The sequence below is a fragment of the Leptidea sinapis genome, chromosome 2 (genome assembly GCF_905404315.1).
Source record: "Leptidea sinapis chromosome 2, ilLepSina1.1, whole genome shotgun sequence".
Lineage (NCBI taxonomy): Eukaryota > Metazoa > Arthropoda > Insecta > Lepidoptera > Pieridae > Leptidea > Leptidea sinapis.
This window is the reverse complement of record NC_066266.1, coordinates 3,262,389-3,289,271: the sequence shown is the minus strand read 5'-3', so window position 1 is coordinate 3,289,271 and position 26,883 is coordinate 3,262,389. Positions and strand designations below refer to the sequence as shown.

The 26,883-nt window shown below is 35.3% G+C and overlaps 1 protein-coding gene and 1 non-coding gene across 4 annotated transcripts in view; both read left to right on the top strand.

Moving 5' to 3' along the window:
* The first annotated feature begins 2,265 nt into the window (after positions 1–2,265).
* Positions 2,266–2,338, top strand: Trnak-uuu (transfer RNA lysine (anticodon UUU)). Its single transcript has one exon. It is a non-coding gene; the product is annotated as a tRNA-Lys (tRNA).
* Positions 2,339–5,482: 3,144 nt separating this feature from the next.
* Positions 5,483–26,883, top strand: part of LOC126975740 (uncharacterized) — a 30,417-nt gene continuing 9,016 nt past the window's right edge. The window contains exons 1-10 of one of the 3 annotated variants that reach the window (XM_050823753.1): positions 5,483–5,696; positions 13,769–13,902; positions 15,787–15,870; positions 17,597–17,611; positions 18,636–18,789; positions 20,053–20,246; positions 22,650–22,850; positions 24,054–24,206; positions 25,138–25,348; positions 25,832–26,007. In XM_050823753.1, the coding sequence (XP_050679710.1) occupies positions 13,778–13,902; positions 15,787–15,870; positions 17,597–17,611; positions 18,636–18,789; positions 20,053–20,246; positions 22,650–22,850; positions 24,054–24,206; positions 25,138–25,348; positions 25,832–26,007 (1,313 nt within the window). In that variant the 5' untranslated portion in view covers positions 5,483–5,696; positions 13,769–13,777. The remainder of the gene's footprint in view (positions 5,697–13,768; positions 13,903–15,786; positions 15,871–17,596; positions 17,612–18,635; positions 18,790–20,052; positions 20,247–22,649; positions 22,851–24,053; positions 24,207–25,137; positions 25,349–25,831; positions 26,008–26,883) is intronic. The other 2 variants (XM_050823761.1, XM_050823771.1) reach the window with 2 other exon arrangements.

Here is a 26,883-nt window from a genome sequence, read left to right as displayed (position 1 = left end):
ATACCTACTGACAGAAACGAGGTCGCATATTTACATTTAATTACTATTTAATTATTATGAGCAAAAGTTATATTTTTATTAAAGATAGCGTACCCAATACCGACATGTAATTTTTTCTATTATCTAGGAATTTTTTTAATGTTTTTTTAATAAGAAAAGGCTGACGATAGTAGATTAGTGCGATTATGGCAACAAATTCAAATTCAAATATTTTTATTCAAAATAAGATTTAAAATCACTAACGGCCGTTTTCAATAATCTATCTATCCTTAGTTTAACTTACGGATACATTGCTGTCACCGTTTAATGACAAGATCTTATCTATCCATTATTACGTCCAATATAGTTATAGTCCAATGCTATCTGTCAATAGGTTATTGAAATGAAAGTACGCTTACTTTAACAGGATTTACTTTAAAAGGATAGTTTTGTCTACCTCTGGTAAGTTAAACTAAGGATAGATAGGTTATTGAAAACGGCCGTTATTGAATGTCAAAAGCTATAGCAACTAAACCAACTTTTACGTAAATATAAAAATTTCTTATTCTATTAAAAAAAGTAGAACACACCTACGCAAATAGAGCCTTATATTTATTTAGGGCGTAGCTCTTTTAAGGGCCGTTTTCAATAACTTATCTCTAGTTACGGATACATTGCTATCACCGTTTTATGACAAGATCTTATCTATCCATAGTTATGTCCAATATAGTTATATTATTAGTTATAGTCCAATGCTATCTGTCGATAGGTTATTGAAATGAAAGTAAGCGTAAAATGATGATTTTTCTACCTCTAGTAACTTAAACTAAGGGTAGATAGGTTATTCAAAACGGCCGTTAGTCAATACGTTTTGAAGTTAGTTTAATAGATTTATTAACAAATAAAAATGCAGTGTAAGCATTCGTGTGTAGGATAGATATAAGTTTTACTGTAAAATGCTGTTATAAATTAAGGTCATAACATTATTTTTTATATAGTTTCGTATAGTTATTTATAACAGCATTTATTCATAATTTAAATTCATAATTTAAACAATAATTTAATTCAAAATAATATTGACAAAAATACAAGCTGAGTGAGAAGCAAATTAGAACATTAAAAAGAAAAAAATGTATGTAATAATAAAAAGAAATCGCAATTATGTCATGCGTTAAAAGTTGACTCACAATTAAATTGAATTAGATTAAAATAAATTAAAATAATTATTACTTTATTACTACACATGATGATGAATGATTACTTTACAGTTTTTAATTTTAACAGTTTGAACAAAACATTTACCAATATAAATTTACTTTAGTGTCTTCTATTCCGCTAATTTAAAATAGCATGCAAAATAATAAATATAGATTAGATTAAAATAAAATTGTATAAATATTCTATTTAAAGTGGGTATATAGGTATGTGTCAATTTTTGATGGTAAACGCGCAGACGCGAGTCTTCTGGGGGTGAAATTGGACACGGTTCAATTTATCTCATTCTGCGACTTCTCAATAGAGGACTCGGTAAAGATAAAAATTTCGTCCGGCAATGGTCGATTAAAATAGGATATATAATATCTCATAAGGAATTTAAAAAACTACCACTTGTTTGAAAAAATATACCACAGCTGAGACTCAGCGTGCTTCTTCTTATATATAAAATTCTCGTGTCCCATTGTTTGTTACCAAACTCCCCCGAAACGGCTAAACCAATTTGTTTCAAAATTTATGTTCATGGGTGGGTCTGAGAATCTTCCAACAACTATTCTACTCTTCAACTATTTGTCATAAATGATAAGGGCCACCCACCCCTATATAGATTTGTTTAAAAAATTTTTATTTTTATTTTATTGTGATCTAGCATTGAAAAATACACACAACTTCAAATTTTCACCCGTCTACGATCAACACCTATTTTTGTATCGCGATTTCAATGTTACTCTATTCCATCCACAGATACGCAATAGGGTTGCAAGATGGCAATCGAATATAATAAGTACGATAAATTTTATATAAGATATATTCGGTAGGTCTGAGAAGCGGTCGTCATTTTTTTTATACCCCAAAAATTTTAATTATTGAATTTTTTTAATACTTTAATATTGGCAATACAACATTTGCTGGGTCAGCTAGTTTTATTTAAATAAATATGGTTTGTTGTCCAATGTTATCTTACAATTAAATTTATTATTTCTTGCCTGAGGGCGGTTGCTCCATTCCCAATCTCATTCATTAAGTAAGCATCAAACAAATGTGTTACAATATTTCACCTTGCTTTTCGTAGCCCGGATAGCTCAGTCGGTAGAGCATTGGACTTTTAATCCAAGGGTCCAGGGTTCAAGTCCCTGTTCGGGCGGCAATATTTTTATTAAAATTAACTAAGCAATACGTATTTTTTAAATTCCAATTATATGTAATTTCCACTATAATATCGATTTAAATCAGTTGAACACTGCACAAAATGTTTAATTTATTTTATATTTTATGTAATAGTTATGCAATAATATGTTCTAAAAATTAAGTAACTCAAAATTAATAAAGAATAAAGTGCCTAAAATCCTTATGGTTTGAACCATAAAGGTTACGAAAATATGAAATATATTATTATTATGTAATGATTAACATTGCTAAGATTATCGATGCTAACTTATGTGCGTAGTGAACCCAAAGTTTGAAAATGGTCTATCCTAATTTCGATTCGACGGCTTAAATTAATATGATTTTTATATCCCTATCTAACAACAAAGATCTTTTAATCTCTTTAGTAATTTCGATAGACGATTACCGATTTTTTACTTATTATATTCAAATTATATTCGATTATACCGATAGATCCCGGTACGAATTTTGAGCGGTGTCATTGAATGCGCAGATATCAAAAATAGAGTTGAGTCTGGCAACCTCCAGTATCAATTTCATCCATTCGACAGCGTGCAACGCTGAGCTGACCGAATTGACGGGATCCAGTGCTCGATCACTTACCGTTGCGTAGAGGTGCTTCATTGTGTGTCTTTCACCGCATTTATCGTGGTGAGTTCCGAAGAGCTGTTTGACCTGATTCCTGCGGCCAAATTCCACCTTCGTACGAGATGCCACTAATTAGAATATCATACCCACCATCTTGGCGTCTACCTAGACACGAAGTTATCTCTTGATAGGCATATCGGCCAAATTCTTAATGATTCTTATAACAGTGACAGATATGCCTTTACAGGGCATTAGTATTGTCTCGATTTAAGTACGCCTCTCCTATATTCCTTATCTATCTTAACTATCCTCCTTTATATGATATCTATATACGTATCGTGTCGTGTCGTCGTGTCGTACGTAACGTCAAAATGGTACAAAGAAAATTTCTTCATATCTTAAGTTATCGCGTTTTTGGGCATCGCATCTCCTGAGTCACTTTAATCTATTTAAGACAGTTTAAGTCAACGTCGTAGTCTAATTGATTCAGCTATATTAAGAAAGATTTGTGTTGGTGAAATAGATTGTCCTTATTTACTTCAACTCGTCCATGTTCATTTTCTTCCATGTTCCAGCCAAGCCAAGTAATATTGGTAAACGCGCACCACTCCACAGAATGTCCCACTTTTGTAATACATAATTATATAATGGGACATATTTTTGTGCTTTTCCTCAAGGTACAAGTTAATTATTTCTTAGATATTTTCATAAAGTACTGTATGGTTTTTAGTATAATTGCTGTGTTTTAATTTTTTATCTCCATATATTTTACTATGTGTATTTATCAGCTAACTCAGAGATTGCGTATTTGAACGAAGCTTGGCTAAATATTACAAATATTCAAAATTTAAAGTGTCAAAAAGCATGAGACGCACTTCTTTGTAAGTGAGCCAATGTTGATCTCTTGATCACATCTACTGACAGAGCAGAGCATGCTCCTCTTTTAGCCGTGACACAAAATGAGTAGGACTTTTGGTTACAAGCATTGCCTTCTGCGCCGATTGGAACGCTACTTAACAAATACAATAATAATACATTGTCAATATGCGAATCACTCCGGCTAGGTATAAATCTGAATGAACCACATCAATGTAGATGTGGCGGTGAGGTAGATAGATGCTCTTGGGCGTCGCGGGCTATTCCGCCGAAAATCAGCAGGCCGTATCAGTTGTCATGCCAGCATTAATGAAGTCATCCGCAGGGCTTTTGCCGCTCTTAATATACCAGCTGTTTTAGAGACAAATGCTATTACCCGCCGTGATGGCGAGTTTACTGACGGAATGTCTCTGATGGCTTGGGCACGGGGAAGGGACTATGTTCAAAGTACTATCTTCTTGCCTCAATAGTGCTACTGGCAACCCAAGCGCTGGCAGCTATTTCGGTCAACGGATCAGCCTAGCTATCCAACGTGTTAATGCTGCCAGTGTTCTTGGTACGCTTCCCCGTAATGATTTAATTTTATGTAATCATAGTATTGTAAATATAGTTATAAGATTTGTTTTGTTTGAATAAATATAAAATTTGAAGTGAGAAAGTATAAGACGTTTTTAAATTTCATGAAAAGTTACTTTTAAATTTTGATTAATGTATATATTCAAAATTCAAACTAAATATTCTACATACTCATTGAATAAGAAGCATAATCCTTATTTTAACAGTTGTTCGATTTATTGAAAATCGGAGTGTCGTTTTTCGGACCGAGTCTCTTGATTTTGGAACCTATCAAAAACGGAAAACAAATCGAATTTACGACTTTCGGTAAAATAAATATCGTAATATTTTCCGACATTTTAAAATCGGAAAAAATATTGCGGAGATATTCGGTGTTGCCAAGAATAACAGTACTATAAACTTCGTTTTATTCAGTTTTTAGCCAGTGTTCCAGCAACATTTTTTTTGAGGCTGCCTCAGTTTCTTAGGGACAGCTTTCATTAGCCAGACTCTAGGAGGCCGCATGAAGGGCCTTCATGACGTGTGTTATAAGCATATAGTTAATTTCCCTTTGCTTAATCGTGTGGTTCAGGGGCATCTCCTGTGGGACTCAAATCTAAGCCAATCTGTATGCTTAGGAAAGTTATTATTGTAGTAAATCTAATTGAATGACTGTTGACTCGCTTTTTGGTAACCAGTGCCAACGGTCACAAAATAGGGGACCCCCATTTTTCACGGCTCACCACGCCCTCGCCGTCGAAGCAAATAACATATTAATTACTCTTACGTCAAAGGCGGTCTGTGTAGTGACCTAACGCTTGTACTCGTCTAGATGCTACCTGCTTGATCTTAGATATTCTCAGAGCCTCGGTAGTCTTAGCTCGGTAGATGTAATCAAAGAGAATTTAAACACTAGGTTAGTAATTAAACGACACTGTTAAAATAGGTCAGTTGACAGTTGACACTGACAGCTTGCATCTGTCCGAAGGTGTGAACTTCAGAGCTCAGACAGGTCTCTCAGACTCTTAGCTGTTACTTGTCAACTGTCAGTAGTCCCGACAGTCGACAAGGTCTCAACAAAATAAACAATAATAAATCCTCTAGCCTACTAGCATTCACTAGGTAGGTACTCACAATTTATAAGCGATCAATAATCATAAATCATTACTGTAACTAGTGAAGTAATAAACTTATATTAAATTAATCACTGCACATTTCAGTACACATTGAATTTTCTTTGAATGTATCTGTGTTTTACTATGATAAGTGTTGTTAAACTTTGTACCGGATATTCGCAAAATTGAAAATACGAGTAGGTAAGTGTTCTGGTTCACTGTTATGTTATAGAAATTATTCAACAAGTTTTATTATTAGACGTCTTTTTTCTAATTTTTGAGACAATACTAATATCTTCTCATTTTAATAAATGTTTTGCTTGTGTTGTGATCTAAATAATTTGCTTACAATTATTTAATGCATTATGGTTCTTCCTGCGGCAAAAATTAATTGGACAAATGCAACTCAATACCATTTAAATGATGTTTGTCTAAATCTGAAGTAAATATTGACAATGTTTAGTTTCTCTTTGATTTCCTAGACACACATAGAAATACTTTTTAATTGGAATAGGAATCAAATGTGTGTAGACTGAATTTTATATATATATTTAACTACTGTGAAATTCAAGACTTTAATAAATAAAGTTTTTTTTTGTTTTGTAATACATTTTCATTGAAAAAAAAAAGCTATTTTTTTGCTAAATCATTAAGTATAATGTCATTTGACACAATTCTCTATTAAAAATGATGATCTTCAATCAATTAATTCTCACTCTTCTTATTTTGCCTGCCCAAGATTAACCAAAAAGCTCTAACAGGGTGGGTAATGAATTGGTTGTGCTGTGTGCATACACAGACCAGTGGTACTGGTGGTGTCTTTTGATAAAACACCTGATTCTAATTATAAGGCACATTATAATATCAGGGCACAAGATTTTTCAGATATACCAAAAACCAAGTATGGCACACTAATCCCTCACCAAGTTCTGACTCTTATTTTGAGTATAAGATGGTTTATTATGGATGGTCTTATAGCTTGATTCAATAGCTTTCAGATACATTCACTCAGATCATCCTTACTTTAAGCAATCTATTGCTACATGTAAAATAATACACATTGACAGATCACTATTCTGAGACTGAGTTTCCCGGAATGGAAAGGTTAATTTATAATATTTGATTAGATTCACCATGTTCTGTAAAATGTGTAACTTACCCACACAATCACAAATCTAGGAAGTAGTTCTTTACCAGTGGGAAGTTGTTCGGGATGGGATGCAGTCTAGGCAATGACAGTGTCACTATCTTCTGCCTTCAAGCAATAGTGTACAAGCAGCGTTTATGTTTCAGTATGAAGCTGATAGCTCATGAAATTACTGAGGTACTAAGACTCAGAAATTTGAGTTTTTTAATAGCACAATTACAAAGCAAAATCCCTGTCAACATGACTGAAATTGCACTGCACATGCAGGGTTTATCACTTACCATCAGGTGAATTGTTGACTTGTCATTTCTTAATAGCAAAATATAAGTAATTATCAAGTTGATTAGATTAAATGTCTTAAGAGACAACAAGGAATAAGAACTGCAACCATTTTTCCTTTTTGTTATAATGGATTCCCTATGAATCATGTTGTAAATCAATGGGATATATTCATGTTTCTAGGCTCTTTGTTCAGATTCTGTAACCCAGTAATAAAAGGCATAAAAGGTATTTATTTTCTCAAAATTAATTCCTTTAGACTTCTTTTTGATGACATTTCTAATATTAACACTTTGGAATCATATGGCGGTCTGAGAGATAAGAAGCTGTGCAAGAAACTCTCCCAGCATTCATATTTTTGCACTCTTTTTAATAAAATATACAATATTGTACTGTCATTGTTATATTGGTATAAAATAATCATAATCTAATCGAGTAGTAGGATTTATGACAAAGCCCTTTTTTATACTAAAACATTTAAATTTATATATAGATAATGCCTGAACAGTGGCTGGGACTTTATTACAAAAGTATACATTTATCCTTAAGGCTATTGTGTATCTTATGAAGCCCACTAGAATTAGTTTTTGTATATTGTCTAATAGAATACATAAAGGTATTTCCCAGTCAAAAAATATTGGATCTGGATAAGAAATCACATCTCATATACTAACATTTTTTCCAAAGTATGCTGCATCTTATAAGTTTTATGACGATCGGTTCAGTTGTTTTCGCAGTATAACCAAAGGAAAAAACTAGCTCTCCATAATAGATACACTTTTTTTTATAAGATACACTTTCTTGGTAATCACACCGTTCCTAATCTAATACTAATCTAAACTTTTGAAAAATGTTTAAACCTCAAGTGGGTTCTTTTAAAATATGAGAAATGATACTAGGTGCTATATTAATTTCCCGACGTAAATACTTTGCTGTCGGACTAGATTTCTTCGAATTATTTCCTTCACAGCTTGATCATGATGAAGATTATTATTATTATCGTATTTTTTGTACGAATACGACGTTGGCAACCAGATCTTTTTCTGTCTCAAACAGAGAAGGTATCATTCTACCTGTCAATAGCCCGGAACATTCGAATCATCCCATGCGGATGAACAGTTTCGAATATTTCATTTGGTCAATCCGTACGTACTTTGTATAAAGCAGAAAAACTTGTCCCATTTTAAATTATTAAACTCGACTTGAAAAAGTTTTCGCGTCTGTCAAATTTCTTCTTCGAAAATTCAAATTTCGACTTCTTTTTTTAATGATTTTATTTATCTTTGTTTTTTGCTATAAAGATATTTAAGGATCTAATATGCTCACACTCCAACAAACATGACACATACAGTGTAGTACTCCCGGAATTAAATGGTTTTGTAAAATCATTGTATTTGTATCGTAATATGGGTTTTTAGTTAGTTTACACACAAAATTTTGCAACTTTGAATCATTAAGTAGTAAATAGTAATATTTAGAAGCTTTCTTGGTGGAAATTAACGCCCAAACTTTTTTAACCGACTTCGAAAAGGAGGAGGTTTTCAATTCGATCGGTATTTTATGTATGTTCACTGATTAGGCTGAGATTTATGATCCGATTTTTGTGTTTCTTATTTAGTTTGATGTGGAATGTTTTCTATTTGGTCCCATAAAAATTTGACATAGTTTGGCCCTGAAGTTTTCATTTTATGAATATTTTTGTTTACATGGATGATGTTGTTATAGTTTGTGTACTGGTCTTTTATGACTTTTCATTTAGTCTGGTTATATATTCTTATTATTAACCCGTTTGCCGTTAAGGGGGTCTTAGGCTACCTGTCATCATAGCTAACAAACGTTCTTCACGATATTTTATTGTCTCTATTGTTTTTTATTTTATGAAAATAAGGGACGAGACTAGCAGCTGATGTTAATTGATACGCCCTACCCATTACAATGCAGTGCCACTCAGGATTCTTGAAAAACCCAAAAATAAAATTATGAGCGGCACTACAATTGCGCTCGTCACCTTGAGACATAAGATATTAAATCTCATTTGCCCAGTAATTTCACTAGCTCCGGCGCCCTTCAGACCGGAACACAGTAATGTTTACACATTACTGCTTCACGGCAGAAATGGGCGCTGTTGTGGTACCCATAATCTAGCCGGCTTCCTGTGCCAGGAGCTTCCCACTGGTTGTTTAAGGCACGCTGAACCTTTGTCTGCCTACCCAGCTACTTAATTTTATGACAATAAAAAGCAGCAAAATCTTATAGGATATATTAATGACACTAAAAAGTAAAATATACTTGTCGTAAACTATTAGAGAAATGTCATAAAAATAAATATAAATCGATAACCTCTTGGCCATTATTGCTTATAGCGATACTTAAAGTACGGTTAACTGCGTCGCGTTAACTACATCTAGATATAGGCTGGACTTAAGGAAGTATTTAGCAATAACATAGTAAATTTTAAACAAATGAATCTGGCACGAGACTGAAGTCTGAGTCTCGTGCCAGAGTTTGGCGAGACAACACGTCCTGAGGATGCATCGTGTAGAGGCGAAACACAATTGTTTAAAGACAAATATTGGCGGAATTAATAAATCAAATCAAAATCAGTTTATTCACGTAGATCACGGAAAAGAGTTGAGCTAATGAGAAGAAGTAGCAAGATACTCATTGCCACTCTTTTATATCAAGATTTACATTTAAGTACATAGATTTACAAATCATTTCGAATTACAATATAATATGTAAAATGTAAAATGATGCAACAGACACACTCAAACGTCAAATAGTCAATGTCTTACACGAGTAAGTCAAAAAAGTAAATGTAAACACTAAAGAAAACTCAAATCATTTGTATAATTATGGATTTCCGCAAAGTAACGCCTACATCAATAAATTTTATAGTAAATTTTGTTATCTTTTACCTGTTCTGTGGTTATGATTATTAAGTTGTCGCGCTCGAAATTATAAATAGGTACTGGCGGCAAATCAATTAGTAGCAACCGTGGCGCTACTAATTGATTTGCCGCCAGTACCTTAGCCAAATCAATCATTAGTAGGTATATTATTTACTAATAGTGGGTCAACTGATTCGCTCCGTCGCTAGATACCTACAACGCTGGACGTATGAAAATATACAAGAGAAGTCGCAAAAGCACTATAAAATTGTGTTGCACAGGTTTTAAAAAAAAATATAATAAGGGAGTAGACGAGCAAGACGTTCAGCTGATGGTCATTAATAAGCCCTGTTCATTACAATGCAGTGCCGCTCAGAATTCTTGAAAAACCCAAAAATTCTGAGCGGCACTAAAACTGCGCTCGTCACCTTGAGACATAAGGTGTTAAGTCTTATTTGCCCAGTAATTTCACCAGCTACGGCGCCCTTCAGACCGAAACACAGTAATGTTTACACATTACTGCTTCACGGCAGATATAGGCGCCGTTGTGGTACCCATAATCTAGCCGACATCATGTGCGAAGGAGCCACTGGTACTTAAATTTTCAATCAAAAGTTTTTTTTTATTAAAAATATAATTAAGTAGCAAAATCGTGTTGTGAATGGGGGGATTGGGAATGGGGCGACCGCCCTCAGGCAATTAAATGATAAGTTTTATTGTAGGATATTACATTGTAACCATATATTTTATGAACAAAAAGAGTCCGTTGAGTTTCTTGCGCTTGTTTTTCTCATGTTTGAGGCATACTTTTTCGATTGGGTGGTAATTTTTGACTTTCAATATCATCGTCGTGATATCATATCCTATTTAGAATAAAAATATTTGAAAATGAACACCAAACATGTCATTTGCATGTCCTGCCTTCGTGATATGACTAAATACGAGTACCGATACGCATGTAAAAGAATCGGTGCGACGCCGCTCTACTTTATACGCAACCCATCGTTGACTCACTCTAAAAACTTTAACATGCCGTTAGAAATAAAGTAGAAGAAAACGTTACTGCTCCCTTTTAAGTTACCCATGTTATATTGACGGGGCTACACTTAGAAGGAAAGCAGTTCCAGTTTGGTTGTACATGAAAGAAATTTCTTTCAAAAACTATCGCCACACATCCTTATAGTAAGGATGACAATAAAATTTCCCTGTATAGTGCGTTTATGGAATAATTCGGTCGTAGAATTATTTCTTATAACTAGGGTTCACGCCCCGGGAATCTACCCCTCCCATGCTCATAGTTTCACTTTCACTCAATTCTTCTATCGTAAAAAGTTGTAAGATCCATGGAATACCAAGTCGGTCAATATTAATTCTAGTCCCTACATAAGGATCTTTCTGACTTAAGTAATAAAGTAAGCTTACAACACCATATCAATATTGAAAATATTTTATGTTGTAAACAAATAGATTATGCACTTGGTGTATACATAACTGGACCGAAATTGCAAAATATTTTATTTTTTTCTTCTTCTATGTCTGCCAGAAGTGCCATAGACTTTTGAGTATCAGCAAATTAGTCTTTCAGTGAATGACAAATTTAAGAAACTTTGACTAGTTATAATTCATAAACTACTGGTTCAAATTGGCTGAAAGGGGAATGCCCATCAGACGTATCAACTTCGGCTACGAGTGCACACATAAGAATGGGTTTTTAAGGAAAAAATATTTTTTCACTTCTCATGCTCTGAAACTGCTTATTTGTGCACGATATAGGCTGCACAAAATCGATTTATGTGCACAAGTGCATAAACGTATCTACCCATAAATGTATCTATATTAAGGCAAAGAATATGAGCCATACAGCCAAACACAATAAAAAGTTCAGAGATAGCATTTGTTATTTTATAATACTTACTTTAATTTATTTGGCTCATGTGTTTTTGAAGACATAAAAGATATAAAAATTAAAATTAAAATATGGTAGGTTATTTAATTAATTGATATATTTTGTAATATTACAAAATTAATTTAATAGTAGGCTGTATAGGTCTGGAGCCCAAGCCTAATATCAATGTCGTAAGATTTAAAAAAAAGGCGGCGAGAAGTAGGTATTTTCTTCGTGCGTTTATTAATTTCTTCAAATTGGCTAACATTGTTAAAAATGTCCATGTTATACTACTGTTTTATTTCCTCGCAATCGAAATGAAAAGCAGAGTTTATAACTCGTCCACAAAACCTTTTTATACTCGACATTACTACTGCTAGAAGTCTCGGATAAAAATGGTTAGTTTTGTGCACTCTTTGTAAAATCTACTATTACGTTTCTTAATATCTCTGATGTCACTGCTTTTTATCGAATTGCAAATACATTTTTCTTATCTTACGCATTATTTTGGGGGACATACATGATAAGAACATGGGCTGCAAAGTTCTCTGTACAGGGTGAAAGCCGAGGTCATCACAATTACAAGAATTCGAGTCAAAGTCCGTGTTTGGGTTATCGTGAGAACCGGGGGCAAAATCCATATTCTGGCAGTGATCGTTTGGGTTAGAAAAATCTAAGGTCCATTTTAAATGCTAAGTCGTCCGTTAAATAGCAATAACAGAGAAAAACATATTGTAAACGCACACGCAAATACAAATAACCTTCGTCAGTATTATATATTGAAATATGGTTATCAAAGTTTATTACTAATTAACCAGATTTTAATTATGATTGTGATTTATTGTACTTTCCATCGCTTGCTGCCATTGCTACTACTTCCACACAAGGCCATATACAGTTTAAATATTAAGTACTCTTTGTTCTAGATCTAGGTGATTTCACTGCACTTGTTGACTGAAATTATTAAACGGATGTCAAATAACTATCAGCTAGTCTTCATCAGATAATTAGGGTTGTCACTCTTAATGTATATAAAGTTAAAAGTACTTATTTTTATTATTTATTAAAACGGTTTTTGGTTATAAAAAATCGTATGAAATGACTTGTCACGCAAAATCTTATAATTAAAAATCTTCAGCATTTTATTCTTCGTTAGTTATTATAAATTGCTCAATGAATAACACTTTCGCCTGCCACGTCACGATCGAAAAGTTTATAGAGTATAAAATTGTCATTATAATGAATAGCTCTTTTAATAAATTATCGGAAAACGTGGAGACTGCACTTAATAAAACTGCCGACTTTTTTGTAAATTTACATACATACTTAATAATTTATATTGTGTTCTCTGTGGAAAAAACAGCGATAACTTTAATCTATTTTCCGACATATCGGGCAAAACCATCTCGTAGTACAAAACTTCGGTTAGTAGCTTTGTAATGTAAAAGTGACTTATAGTAACGCGGACGGTGGCTCGACGCGGCAACCGCGATCGACAGCATTGCTATGTCCGCTTAGGGGCCTTGTTGAGATGTGGGTCTGTAGGCATGCGTCGTTTCGAATGTTTTTTTTACTGCCTTATCTTATATTATATACTGTTGCTTTGGTCCTCAACTTAATAGCCAGGAGCAGGCCTGTCTTACTCCCCGTGTCCGAGATATCGAAATACGCGCGGCGGCCACGCCAACGTGGCTATCCACTAGGTAATCACGAGCGAGCAGTGACGCATGAGCTAGCTTTGTTCGTCACCTACTTCATGGATCTGACCGATATTTAAAAAATAGAGATACATAAAAAACAAAGCATATTAAAGGTCATCAAGGCGATCCAAATTTAATTTTTTAAGTTTCCTAAAGACTCTGAAACAGTCTAATTTAACTAAGTAGTAGCGTAAACTATTTTTTAATGTATTATGAATTCACCGCATCTGCGAGATTTAAAATGAATCTTTTTAGACTACCTTCTTAAGAGGGTAGCTATTTGTTTAAAAGTTCTTAAATTAATTATGTACTACTTCTCCTTATAGTAGTTATTAGAATTTGGTATTATCACAAATTCCGCTTTGTTTCAGATTTAAAACATGCACAAACTATGGTTCCGCTCTAGAAGAAATCAAGTTGTGCTCGCTATAGCTTTGGTAGTCTCAATATTCTACTATCTTACATCTAATGTTCAATCGGAAGCTAACCTCGACGTTACCAGAAGGTAAGTTGAAGATTAAGAGTCATATAAAAATTTATGTGTGCTTTGGTTTGCGACTTTGCCAAGCCCGTATCTTGAGCGTAGAAAACTTTTTTGTCTAAAATAAAGCTGAAAATATTAACAGTGTTTGTTTCTTTAATAGTTTGATAACTATATGAAATTTAGAGCTATATGTTGTGTTTTATAATTAGTAAATAGTATATTTGTTATATTTATTTCCAAACGAGTCATCTGTACTACAATGAAAACTTTTTAAATAGTTTCATAGCATTGACAACAATAATTAAGTGTATGTTTGAACCTTTAGTGATGCAACACTGTTATATCGATTATCTTTGTAGCATTGAATTTTTTATGATATGAAGGGTCGACAAGCAAGCCGAGAACGCTCAGGATTCTTAAAAATTTCTGATTGGCACTGGGAATGCTTTAGTCACTTTGACACAACTGTAAGGTCTACATCAGGGGTGCTCAAGCTTGAACTGCTGGCGATCTACCTCAAAATTGTTAGACTACGATCGATCGGCTCTGAGAGGCTTCAAGTATGTGATGAAGGATTGTCGTCTAGGTAGAGTGTCACGATGACATCGATATTAGTTTTGCGCAAAATATGCATTTTTTAGTCAAGGTAAGTGTGGGTCTGCTCATAAATGTCAATGAAAAAACTCATAATTATTATTCAAAATTGCGAGTTTATTCGTTCTTACAAAACAAACGGGTTCTAAAGTTCTAAGCTTAACTAAATAGTGACTTTGGATGTTGAAGCGTGACACTGCATGTCCTGAGCATACTTTTCATAAGATCGTACGTAATTACCGATTTTAGTTTATTATACCGGATTTTTTTCTAGTGATCGACTCAAAAAGCACTCGCGATCGACCTGTCGATCCCGATCGACCGTTTGAGCACCCCTGGTCTACACACTAATTTCAATAGCTACCCGTTTCCATTTAAACCGAAACACAAAATAGTGAGCATAGTACACTCAATCCTAGTGTTGTAAAAGCTTACGATAAATCGTATAGATTACGTAATTATATTATGTGGGCGGACTCAGATAATTTATTGAGTGATTAATAAATCACATATTAAATTTATTTTCCTTTGACTATATCATATTACTATGATAACATTATTAATACTAAGTAATTTTCATGGAACATTAATATTAATTAATGTTCCAAATATAAAAGTAGATACGTACTACTTACAAACCTAAATGAAATTTATAGTCTTATAATCAAAGTAAATAATCATTTAAATTCTTTGCATATTAGGCATATTTTTTTATATGTTTTGGGAGCTTATCATTTGAAGCATAAGGGCTTGGGGATAGGTTATTTGGAGGGCAAGCTTGTGGCTGATCGTTGACTAAACTAAAATTAATGAGCCTAACATTCCTTTTCTTTGCAAAACGATGCATATTCGTTTGACTAAATGGCTTAAAAATGTTAAGCCAGTTTATTTAAACGCTGGTGGCCAATTTACAGACATTTTATTAACATCAACGGTGGGAAGTAGTATGGGTTTTCAAAAGGGTACATTTTTTTACGCGTACACGTGTCGTGTATGCGTAGCTATAATTTGTGAAACACATTGTGTATTGTGAAAACTTCGTTCTTTTATGTGTGTACATCCGTACGCAGACAAATAAAATCATTGACAAATGTTATATAAATTATCGATACAGTTGGTGCCACACTATCGGTCATTATGGCTATAGGTGCGAAACAGAGGGCAATATCGGTAATGCTATTTCTTCAGGCATAATTACATAAATTCATAATTTGCTACAAGAAAACTTATTTTCGATTAACATTTTATAAATTAGCAATCATTCTTTTTCTACTTTGTAGTTTTCTTATTTTCTCGCTTTTTTAATTTTAGTGGTATGGCTGTATCTAGTGTATTTAGTAATGTAGTCGCTCATCAATCAGCTGATGTTATTGCACCTGCCGACCTAAATAAAAGGTAAGGCTATCTATCAATTTCTTTTACTAACCTCAATATGCTTTGGTGGAAATTTGCTTTTTATTAAGGTGCCTATAGTTACATGTAACTTCAAATGTAAAAAATAACGGTACTATGGCCCTGTAATTTTGGGCCTTTGGGTACGAAAGAAGGCGACATATTGGCAATACTTGTTCTTTAGATTATAATTCTTTTTTTAAAAACAAGAAACAGAATATAATAATATGTACATTAGATTCAAAAGTCACATATTAAGAATAAATAGTTCAATTGTTTGATTATTGAATTTTTATAAATATCATATAAATAGTTAATACTTATTAATTATCCTTTACACACTAGCAGATTACCGCAGGCACGGCAAACCGTGCGGCTAGCTGCTTTTACTTCATTTTAATATGGATCTTTTCATTTTATTATTGTACGCGATCAACTGCCACTGAATTTCGAGAACCACCAAGCCATCAACTTCCACAGAGACATTTATTATTAAAACGATGCATTTTAATTAGAAGTTATTTCGAAATGCAAAAGGGCACCTTAATAGAGATGCTAAGGAGGGAGGGACACCTTCATAAGCACTAATATATATCTACTAACACATACTAGAGAAGTTAAGAGAGGCCCAACCACATGACACTGTTAAGCATCATGGTCACCTGATATTCCTACCGCTCTACCACCTTTGAAAAAAACTGCCCCCGCGTCTGAGATGCCATCTATTGCCTTTCCACTTGCTTTTGCACACATTTAACCATCATTACAGCACATAGTTTAAGTTTTAGTTATCAGTAAAGAAAGGTCAACTTATAAAGTATTTAGTCATTTATTGAATTAATACGAACCAATATTGAAATTGAATCCTCTTTTTAACCGACTTCATTCATTTGTCTAACCCGATAAGTACTTAGAATTAAGCACAATTTTGTGCATCCAATATTTGAACACTAAAATTTAAGCCTCGGCACTCTGTAGACATATTGTTGTGTTTCTTTTAGTATTTATTTTTCTCGTCTAGAGAGAAGAGGAGATCTCACACCGTATCTATTATATACATTTTATTGGTTACTTTACTTGATTGATTGCTTTGACCTTAAATTATATTTATTTTATTTGTCTTGACAACTGTTATAGTAGAGAGGTAAACTTGTTTATTAATAACCGAGACCGATTCAGTTTCAAAAACTTTATGAAGAATACTGTTAAACTGTTTAACTTGATTCCTGCCGCCGAATTCTATTTTCGCGCGACAAACTGCAAATTAGTATATCAACCCTACCATCTGGATTTCAGATGCTCTATTGTGTTGTTTACAAGGTACTTTCGTCCAAGTACAACCAATCAGTGGAATCAGCTTCCTTGTGCGGTGTTTCCAAAATAAGCGCGTATTTTTTTCTATAAGCCCACTTGTGATTACTCTGCTGTCAGCCAGCCAGGAGTTGGTAGAATTTGAGTTTGTGTGGCGCAAAATTATCTATAAACTAAATTGCATTTATTAAATAAGACTTTCTCGAAGGTCACTACATAATATGATTATAATATAATATTTTAAATTGTAAGTCTTTAGCTGTGTTTAACTGTGTGCTTGCTGCTTTTTTGAGAAATAATTATTTTCAAAGAACGCGTTCAATGCCGTACGTGAGATGACATATAGTGAACACGGTCTCTTATAATGCTTATTATAATTTATGCATGTCATTGATTTTTGATTTTGTTCTGTTTTCAGAGAGTCTGTTATTGAGTAAGTGTCCGCATGACTTTTCCTTGTTTTGGTATGGTATTATTATTTCCTTTTTTACTTATTACAATAAACAGTTATAATATAGTAATATTATATTGTACAGGGGAGCTTGGGTTATTTTTGAGAAAATAAATCTGAATACTGGGCCAAAATTAACAATATAGGCTAATTTGGGGACAGATCATTTGACACGCATCCGTTTCTTTAGACGCCACTCCCTGTCTGCTAGCGCATTTCATAAACTGCAAATAAATTATCTCCGAGTGTGTATTGCAACTACTATTTTCGCCATCACAAAAAATGGTGTTTTCCATAATGGTTGCCAACCGCCATGTCAATTTAAAAAAAATCTTTCTCAATCTCATTAAGAAAGTAAATAGTGATATTTCTTGTACGATGTTTTGGAATTAATCCTTTAGGGGCTGAGGCCGAATCAATCTTGACAGGTTTTGAATCCAGCCGTCGATAAGTTTTAGTGTCTTACCGTCAGCCCTCGCCCATAGATAACTAATAAAGGGTGAACGCTTTGAACTATCACATTAGTATCACAGATCTTTTATAAATCCACTGTAGTACTACAATAACAATTGTTTACTATGTCTTGTGATTATAACTCCTCCTCCTGATTGAAAATCTCCAATCACGGTAAGTTCTGATCGTTACCTGATCAATGAGCATTCAAAACCGCACACACACATCTGTTGGTGTTGACTGTATTGTTTGCATTGTGAAAAGTAAAAAAAGAACTTAAAGCTTGGCGAAGGGACGTGTGGAGTTCCTCCAGAGGTTTTCACGTTTCTTCATCTAGAACCATACTGGGGTATGGACTTCCTTTCGTATTTGCTAGACGATGAAACATGGGTACGTTCAAAAGTAGGCTGCACACCTAAATTGTCATCAACACTCCTGTGATTCCTCTGGAGTTACAAGGGCTGTTCTGGTGATAAAGAGACATGAACTCTTAAAAAATTATTTCTAGTTTTGTTAAATTATAAGTAATTTTATTTCTTCTACAAATCCGTAGGTTTATCGAGAGAAGGTTAGAGCAGACATTGAAAGATGACAAGGGTACAGGCTGTGAGATACCAAAGCTGGACCCATTCGCGAAAGAGGTGGCCCAGTTTGATGTGGATATGCCCAAAGTTGTATGCAGCGGAGAAGACTGGGTGAAATGCTATGTGAGTTGATATTATGACTATTAAAGTGTACCGGACATTTTCTCAAAATTCAAAATACTACCCGCATTATGTTGACGTCTGGCATTCCACAAACGTTTTGGAAGAAATTGCGAATTGGGCCTTCTGTACTTGTACTATAACATATTTTTTGCAGGCATTGTAGTGGCCAGACCAATTGACGTCATACTCACGTCGCCACCTCTTATCCAAAAATAAAGTGTGTGTGTACTTATGCATGCACGCAAGAAGCTATACTTCTATGACCTAATGAAGCAAAAATCATTAAGATGATATATTCCTCGTGTATTTTATGTTTTTAGAAAGAACAATTTTGTAAAAATGTTGAAAATATGCCTCTGACAATTAATTTTTAAATAATGAATGCGGCTGTATGGACTCAAACCCTTTGCCTGTCTTAATAATGCACGAAGAAACCAAAAAAAAAAAACGCGCCTAAAGAAGTATAACTTCAGAAATAAGCAACAACAGTTTCAAAACCGACACAAATGGACATCCGTAACTTCTGCAGACTGTCTAGGAATTCTATTCGCGCTAGTTAAGACTCTCGCCCTAAAGATTTATGGATGTACTAGCTGACCTAGCAATGATTGTATTGCCATTCAAATTAATAAAAAAAAATGTGGGATGATTTGATTACTCAACGTTTCAGATTTATTACTTTAGTGTCCATGACAGTTAAGTCAGTTTGTCTTAGTGTGCGTGCGTTGTTGAAAACAGAGGCTAACAGTTCGCTGCTATTCTTTTCGACGTATTCACAGCTGTCACAGACTATCTAGACGTATAAATCATCTAAGGAATTAAATTTAAAAGTGGATTTCTAAACAACCAACCATTCTGTATTCAGTCTCCGCTCCGCAAGCGTTGTAATTTGGGTTTAATTGAATAATAGTATATTACGCACCTAGGGAGAAAAGTAGGTCATTGTCACCCGCGGAATATTGACTATCGCGGGTGGCAATGTCATACTTATCTCACGTGGCGCGTATACGATTTTTTCCCACCTGGATGAAAAGCTCGCTTTTAGTCTCTGGTACGAGGGACAAAAGTCGTCTTGCCGGGAGAGAATCAGCCACTTTTGTCGTACCTCGTACCCTGGTACGAGGGACAAAAAGAAAAAAGAAAAGCTGTCTTTTAGTCCCTGGACTAAAAGACAGCTTTTCGTCGAGGTGGGAAAATAAGTTTCTTTTATTAAATAACCGATTCTTTGACTCGCTCGTATAAAACAGTCTTCTATGATTTCAGCTGTCAGAATGCAAAGTTGTCCCTCGTATATTGGAGACGACCCGTCATATCGTGTGTACTTACAACGATATACTGTACGAGACTGATGATAAATACACCATCGGGCCGCCGATAGAGGTTCGTGGATCCGCGATCTACGTGCTCACCAAAAGTGACTATGTCAAGATATCCTGCAACGGGAATGAGAAGAACAGGTGAGGGTGATTTTAGGTGGCATTTAACAGTATCTCAGACTTTTTGTTAATCATACAAGTAGCGCGCGAGTTGAATGCAGTCGGGGCCTGAGGTAAAAGGAGCATCTTCCCCCGCTTTCCGCAGATTCAGATACACGAAACTCTAAAGTGCCGTACGGCACCCTCACCAAGCTCTGACCATAATTCGTTTATAAGATGGTTTATTTTTCATGGTCTTACAGCTTGTTTCAATAGCTTTCAGATATATTCACTCATATCTTCCTAATTAAGAGCAATCTATTAATACACGTAAAATAATACGCATTGACAAAACGATGTGCGCGCGGTGCGGTGCACTTTCCGACTTTGGAATGGTATTGAAGTAAAGCATATCAAAAATTATGTATTATATATTAGGTTAAAATGATGATAAAGTTATTTATGTAACTGTTCTGTAAGGCCGCGTTTCCACCTGCAAGCAAACTCCCGGAAGTCTTGCATGAGTTCTTGCAATAGTGTTTACATGTCGTACTAATTCCTGCAATTTATTTCTGCTATAAATGTCTTGCGAGAAGCTCGCGGATCATATTATCGCAACTTATCGCGGAGGTGTTTACACACGAGAACTTACGAGTGTCGCGATTGGAACTGTCAAGACGCGCACGTGTAGCAGCTGCATTCACAATTTTGTTATTGAATACGAAAAAAAAAATCAATTTTCAAGGTTCGAGACTGAATGACGAGATGTGTAGCTGGTGTTTAACATAATTTATTACGTGAAATACAACTGGAAGGTGGTCAACGATATTTCAATTTTATTCGTATGACCGCAATTGATTTAGAAGTGTTATAAGTGATACTTAATGTCGTTATAAAAAAAACAAGTCACAAGTCACACATTTCAGAGATTCGATGTCACCGAAGGAAAGGCTCGTTTTGATGCTGCGATTTTTCGGACTTCATTCTCAGATGTAGAGAATTATTTTACGATGGAATTAAGCACAGAGCTATTTTTAATTCGGTTTTTATAATACGCATGCTGTTTGTCCCACAAAGAAGGATTGCATTCATAAAATCTTATTAACTTTATAGTTTTTTCACGAGACCATTCACGACTTTGGGGACTGGGGACTGGTATTAAATACGAAACTAGACCGATAAGCAGCGAGATCTGTCGCGAGTCGGTGCAGACATGTTTAGACACAAATAACAATAACGCTCAAAACGATAGTTTCATTCATAGTTCATGTCAATATAGAAGTAACATTATAATTAATAACTTAAAATAGCGCGGCGGCCATCTTGGTATTCAAAATTGATGCCAAATTCGTTCTCTGCACCCTCGAGAAACTCGGATTCGATATCAATATTGTTTAAATCATAAATTTGCGCGGCGGCCATCATGGATTTAAAAAATGATCCCAAATTCGTTCTCCGCACTCTCGAGAACCTCGGATACGATATCCGTATTGTTGAAATAATTTCAAAAATGATCCTAAATTCATTCTCTACCCCCGCGAGAATTTCGGATACGATATCCATATTGTTGAAAGTAATTTTGCTCGGCGGCCATCTTGGATTTCAAAAATGATACCAAATTCGTTCTCTGCACCCTCGAGAACCTCGGATACGATATCCATATTGTTGAAATCATAATTTTGCACGGCGGCCATCTTGGATAAAAAATGGCGCGTAACCGAAAATCGTGACGTTTATCTATAAAATTTCTCACATATGTCGACAAATTATTTATTTACTTTGACTTTGAATACTTAAAACATCACGTGGCGTCGTACATTATAGCCTCCTTTCAATATCTACCAATAAACAGAATAATCTATCCCAGTGCAGGAACTCGGGGTATATAGTATGTACTTTCATAGCTGGCAACATATTTTTTTAATGGCGTCTGTTTTGTTTACAAAATATTTTGCTGTTTTGACGAATGTATTAGCTTAAATTAAAAGGTGTGAAATGTGATTTTCTTATCATAATTTTTATTATGAGATGCTTTGCGACACCCTTTCACTGCACAGTAAGTCATTTTTCAATAGGTCATAAACGACCACATTGCAAATGCTTCATTTCCCTTGGGCCTACTTCTAAGCGTTATTATTCTATGTTTAGACGTTAAAGTACTTAATGTATTAGTTGGTTTATGATGAATGGACTGTTGAAGTCAGGCTCCAAATTTTACTCAAAATAGGCATGGCCGAGACAAAGTGACTATAGAAAAATTTCTCCAAAGTTGTTTTTTGATATATCAAAGCCATAATTCTTCGCCGAATTTACTGACTAAAACACCATTTTAAAGCTTTTGTGGCCAAATATGGAGAATATATAAAAATTTAAATTTATAAATTTTCCAGAAAAAAAATTGAAAGATTATCTCCAATATGTTGACAGTATAATTTGTATTTTTAGCAATCTGCCTACAAGATGGAAGGGTTTTGGTGCCGGTTACCGCGAGACGGTTATACCTAAGACTCCACCGCCAGGCAGAGAGAACACATACAACATCCTGCTGTTCGGTTTTGATTCCACGTCCAGGAATGGCTTTATACGGAGGATGCCGAAGAGCTATAAAGTTCTTATGGAAGAGTTGGGAGCGACTGTCTTGCACGGGTAAGATCTTTTACTGTAAGTGCATAATATACTATATAGTACTCACCTAGGGAGGAAATTAGGTCATTCTCACCCGAGGAATATTGGCAGCAATGACCTACTTCTCACGTGGTGCGTATACGGTTTTTTTCCCACCTGGATGATAAGCTCGCTTTATAGGGACAAAAGTCGCCTTGCCGGGAGAGCGTCGGCCAATTTTGTCTCTCGTACCAAAGACTACAAGACAGCTTTTCATGGAGGTGGGGAAAAATTTTTTTTCGGGTTTTTTAAGTTCCTTGCCTTGGTACAGAACTACCAACGGGAATTACTAAGTTGAATGAATGAAAATTCTTTAATGCACTTAACATATACAATAAAGTTACTTTAAAGTTACTCGTATGTAGAAAATAATAGTTATGGTAGCACAATTACGCAGCGATCTATTCCAGGTAACTTAAGGTATAGGATATTTATTTATAACTTGACATAAGGCAATATATTAACATAACCACCAATCTTTTAAACGCACGTTTCAAAACTGATAATTTTCTGTCAAGAAGCTGCACTTCTTTAGCATTTAAAGATTGCAAATAACAGACAATAGACAGTAAGATTTATAAAAACCCCCATGTAAATAATGCATACTAATTATTTTAATCTTTTTTTTTAATGCACACGGTTCTACAATAACATAGACCAAGAATATATTAACGACAAACAAAGCGAGCAAGAGAGACAAACGTCGGATTTTTAAGAAGGTACAAAACTTGAACTGGGGTCTTCTACTTTCCGGATCACCCAATGTCCCATCTCAGCTACTATAGTCTTGTATATAGTGGCGAAATTTACCTTTGTATTCTAATGTTATTAAGTATAGCTATTTCTCATTAAGACACGGATAAAACTACATTTTTTAAAATAGAAACCTAGCTATATCGATTTCTCGCCCCCGAAACTACCTGTATACTAAATTTCATTAAAATCGTTGGAGCCGTTTCCGAGATTCAGATTATATATATTATATAAATTTATATACACGAATTGCTCGTTTAAAGATATAAGATTTAGAACAAATGACGATAATATATTCTCGGCATTACACCCTTATTCTAATCTTAGTCCAACCTTACCTACCGGTTTTTAATGAATATATAGTTGATACACTCTGGGGTTCCAAAAAATTAAAATTACCTCCCAAAAGATTCTTCATATTTTTTTTTCCAGATACAACATATTGGGCGATGGTACGCCAGCCGCTTTGTTTCCAATATTAACTGGCAAGACTGAACTGGAGTTGCCTGATGTAAGAAAGAAGGCAAAGGGTAACGAAACTCTTGACTCTATGCCGTTTATTTTTTACAAACTAGCGGAGGATGGGTTAGTATGATAATATTTTTTATCTGCACAGATAACAAATGGTATGACACTTTCTATGTATGAAATTCTACTTCTTTGTCATACTAAAACAAAATTAACTTCAAATTTTTATACAAATTATCTTGTCATAAATATTGTTGCAATTTAGAATCTTTTAATTTTGATTTTTTTTATTAAAATTTAGAACGCGTTTACTATGTTTGGCTAAGAGTACCTATACATACTGTGGAGTATTGCATCATCATCTCTGGTCTGACGCACCCCAGTATCATCTCGATCAGATCGACCTATTAGACCGCGTGCAACGCAGAGCAGCTCGAATTGTTGGGGGTCCCCAACTGCCCAGGGTGCTGGTCCCAGCACTGGGTCCAGTGCTGTGTGAACGGCTCGATCATCTAACGTTGCGTAGAGACGTCGCTTCATTGTGTGTCTTCTATCGCAGTTATTATTGTCTTTATTACGGGAAGTGTTCCGAAGAGAATACGCCACAAATTAAGATATCATCCCCACCATCTAGATGTGTTTCTCCACAGTGCGATTTTCAAGGAACTTCCTTCCACATGGCACAAAGCTGTGGAATAAGCTTCCTTTTGCGGTAACTCCGGGACGATACTAATCAGCAGGCCTTTGTATACGACGATCGCTCCTGCGCTGCGCTCATTTAACTTATTCCAGCGATCTTGACCAGATCGTCGGTCCATCTTGTGGAGGGCCTACCGATACTGCGTCTTCCGGTACGTGGTCGCCATTTAAGGATTTTACCGACCCACTGGCCATCTGTCCGTCGAACTATGTGCACTGCCCACTGCCACTTCAGTTGTGCAATCTATTCTATGTCGATGAATTTAGTTCTCCCGAAAAATATACTCCACAGTCTAGTTGTACGTGGAAGAAGTACTATATTGAAAATTTTCACCTACCCTCATTTCAGTTACCATACAGCGTATTACGAAGATATGCCCTGGATAGGTACGTTTCAGTACCGTTTCAAGGGATTCAAACGACAGCCAGCAGACCATTATTTGAGGGCGTTTTTCATGGAGGAGTCGGCGAAAGGCAAGAAGTGGTGGCGAAGGCCTAAGCAGCGCTACTGTGTGGGGGACACGCCCCAGTACAAACTGATGTTCAATCTCACTGAGCAGGTAACATTAAATTATTTCTACTTAAATGCAAGTCAAATTAATTTTCAATTTTGTGTGTGTTATGAATGTTCCGAAGGGCTGTTTCACCTTATTCTTGCCGCCGAATTCCCCCTTCGCACGCCACAAACTTGGATAACATACTCACCATACGGATGTGTGGCATTCCTGCTCACTGCGGTTTTCAAGGAACTTAATCTCCAAATTAGAACTTAAAATTTTCCATACAACAAAGCTGTGGAATAGGCTTCCTTGTGCGGTGGTTCAAGGACCAAGCGACATGCGTAAATTTTGTTTTTAAAAAAAGCGCCGCGTACACTTTCCCTTTTCTAAAAGGCAGTCAATGTTCTTATCATTCCTTATGGTGATTCTGGTGAATGTGGGCGGAGGTTATCACTTAACATTAGGGTACCCTTGCCCTCGTTTGCCCTGCTGTTTCAACAAAAGTTGAGCTAAATTAATAAATGTTATTTTTTTATATTTCAGTTATTTAAGCTGGACGGCAAGAAGTTTTGCTTTACATTTGTAGCTGACATCACCCACGATGACTTCAACTACATCACCACGGCTGACGAGGACACCGTGGATTTCCTGAGGAACTTCCTGAAGATGGGTCGGGGAGAGGACACCATGCTGCTGGTGTTTGGTGATCACGGACCCAGGTCAGCAATACATCATTCGTTTTAAATTACCTACAAAAAAGGTCGGACTATATAGAATAGTTGAGATAGGTAATATTGTATCAGATTTTTTGCATTGTAAAACAATAGAATTTTTACATATTTACAAAAGTCTTGCTTAATATATGAACGGTAATACTTATTAAGGAAAGTGCATCAAGTAATTTATTGCATTATTTGCATATAATTTTTATATTACACAAATGCAATTAGTGCCGTGGCGATGTAGCTGGGTGCAGCTAGTAATTTTAAAAATGTCAGCACTCCCAGGTAGACACTTGATATCAATATATTATGGCTTCAAAGAGCTTATTGCAGACGTGCCTTTGGGTTTGGTTCACATTTCAACAAACCAAATTGAATAAAAATAAAATAATAACGGCTGGATCACTTGGCGTTGCATAGAGACGTCGCTTCATTGTGTGTCTTCTACCGCATTTATCACGGGGAGTGTTCCGAAGAGCTGTTCAACCTGATTCCTGCCGCCGAATTCCACCTGCGCACGACACGCCACAAATTAGGATATCATCCCCACCATCTGGATGTGTGGTGGTCCTCCACAGTGCGGTTTTTAAGGAGCTTTCTTCCACGTACGACAAAGCTGTGGAATGAGCTTCCTCGTGCGGTGTTTCCGGGACGATACGACATGGGTACCTTAAAAAAAAGCGCGTACACCTTCCTTAAAGGCCGGCAACGCTCTTGTGATTCCTCTGGTGTTGCAAGAGAATGTGGGCGGCGGTGATCACTTAATACCAGGTGACCCGTACGCTCGTTTGTCCTCCTATTCCATAAAAAAAAGACAAGCTGTACACTGCAATAATCTCATTTCAGCATTTACAATAAAGCAAAAGTGTTATT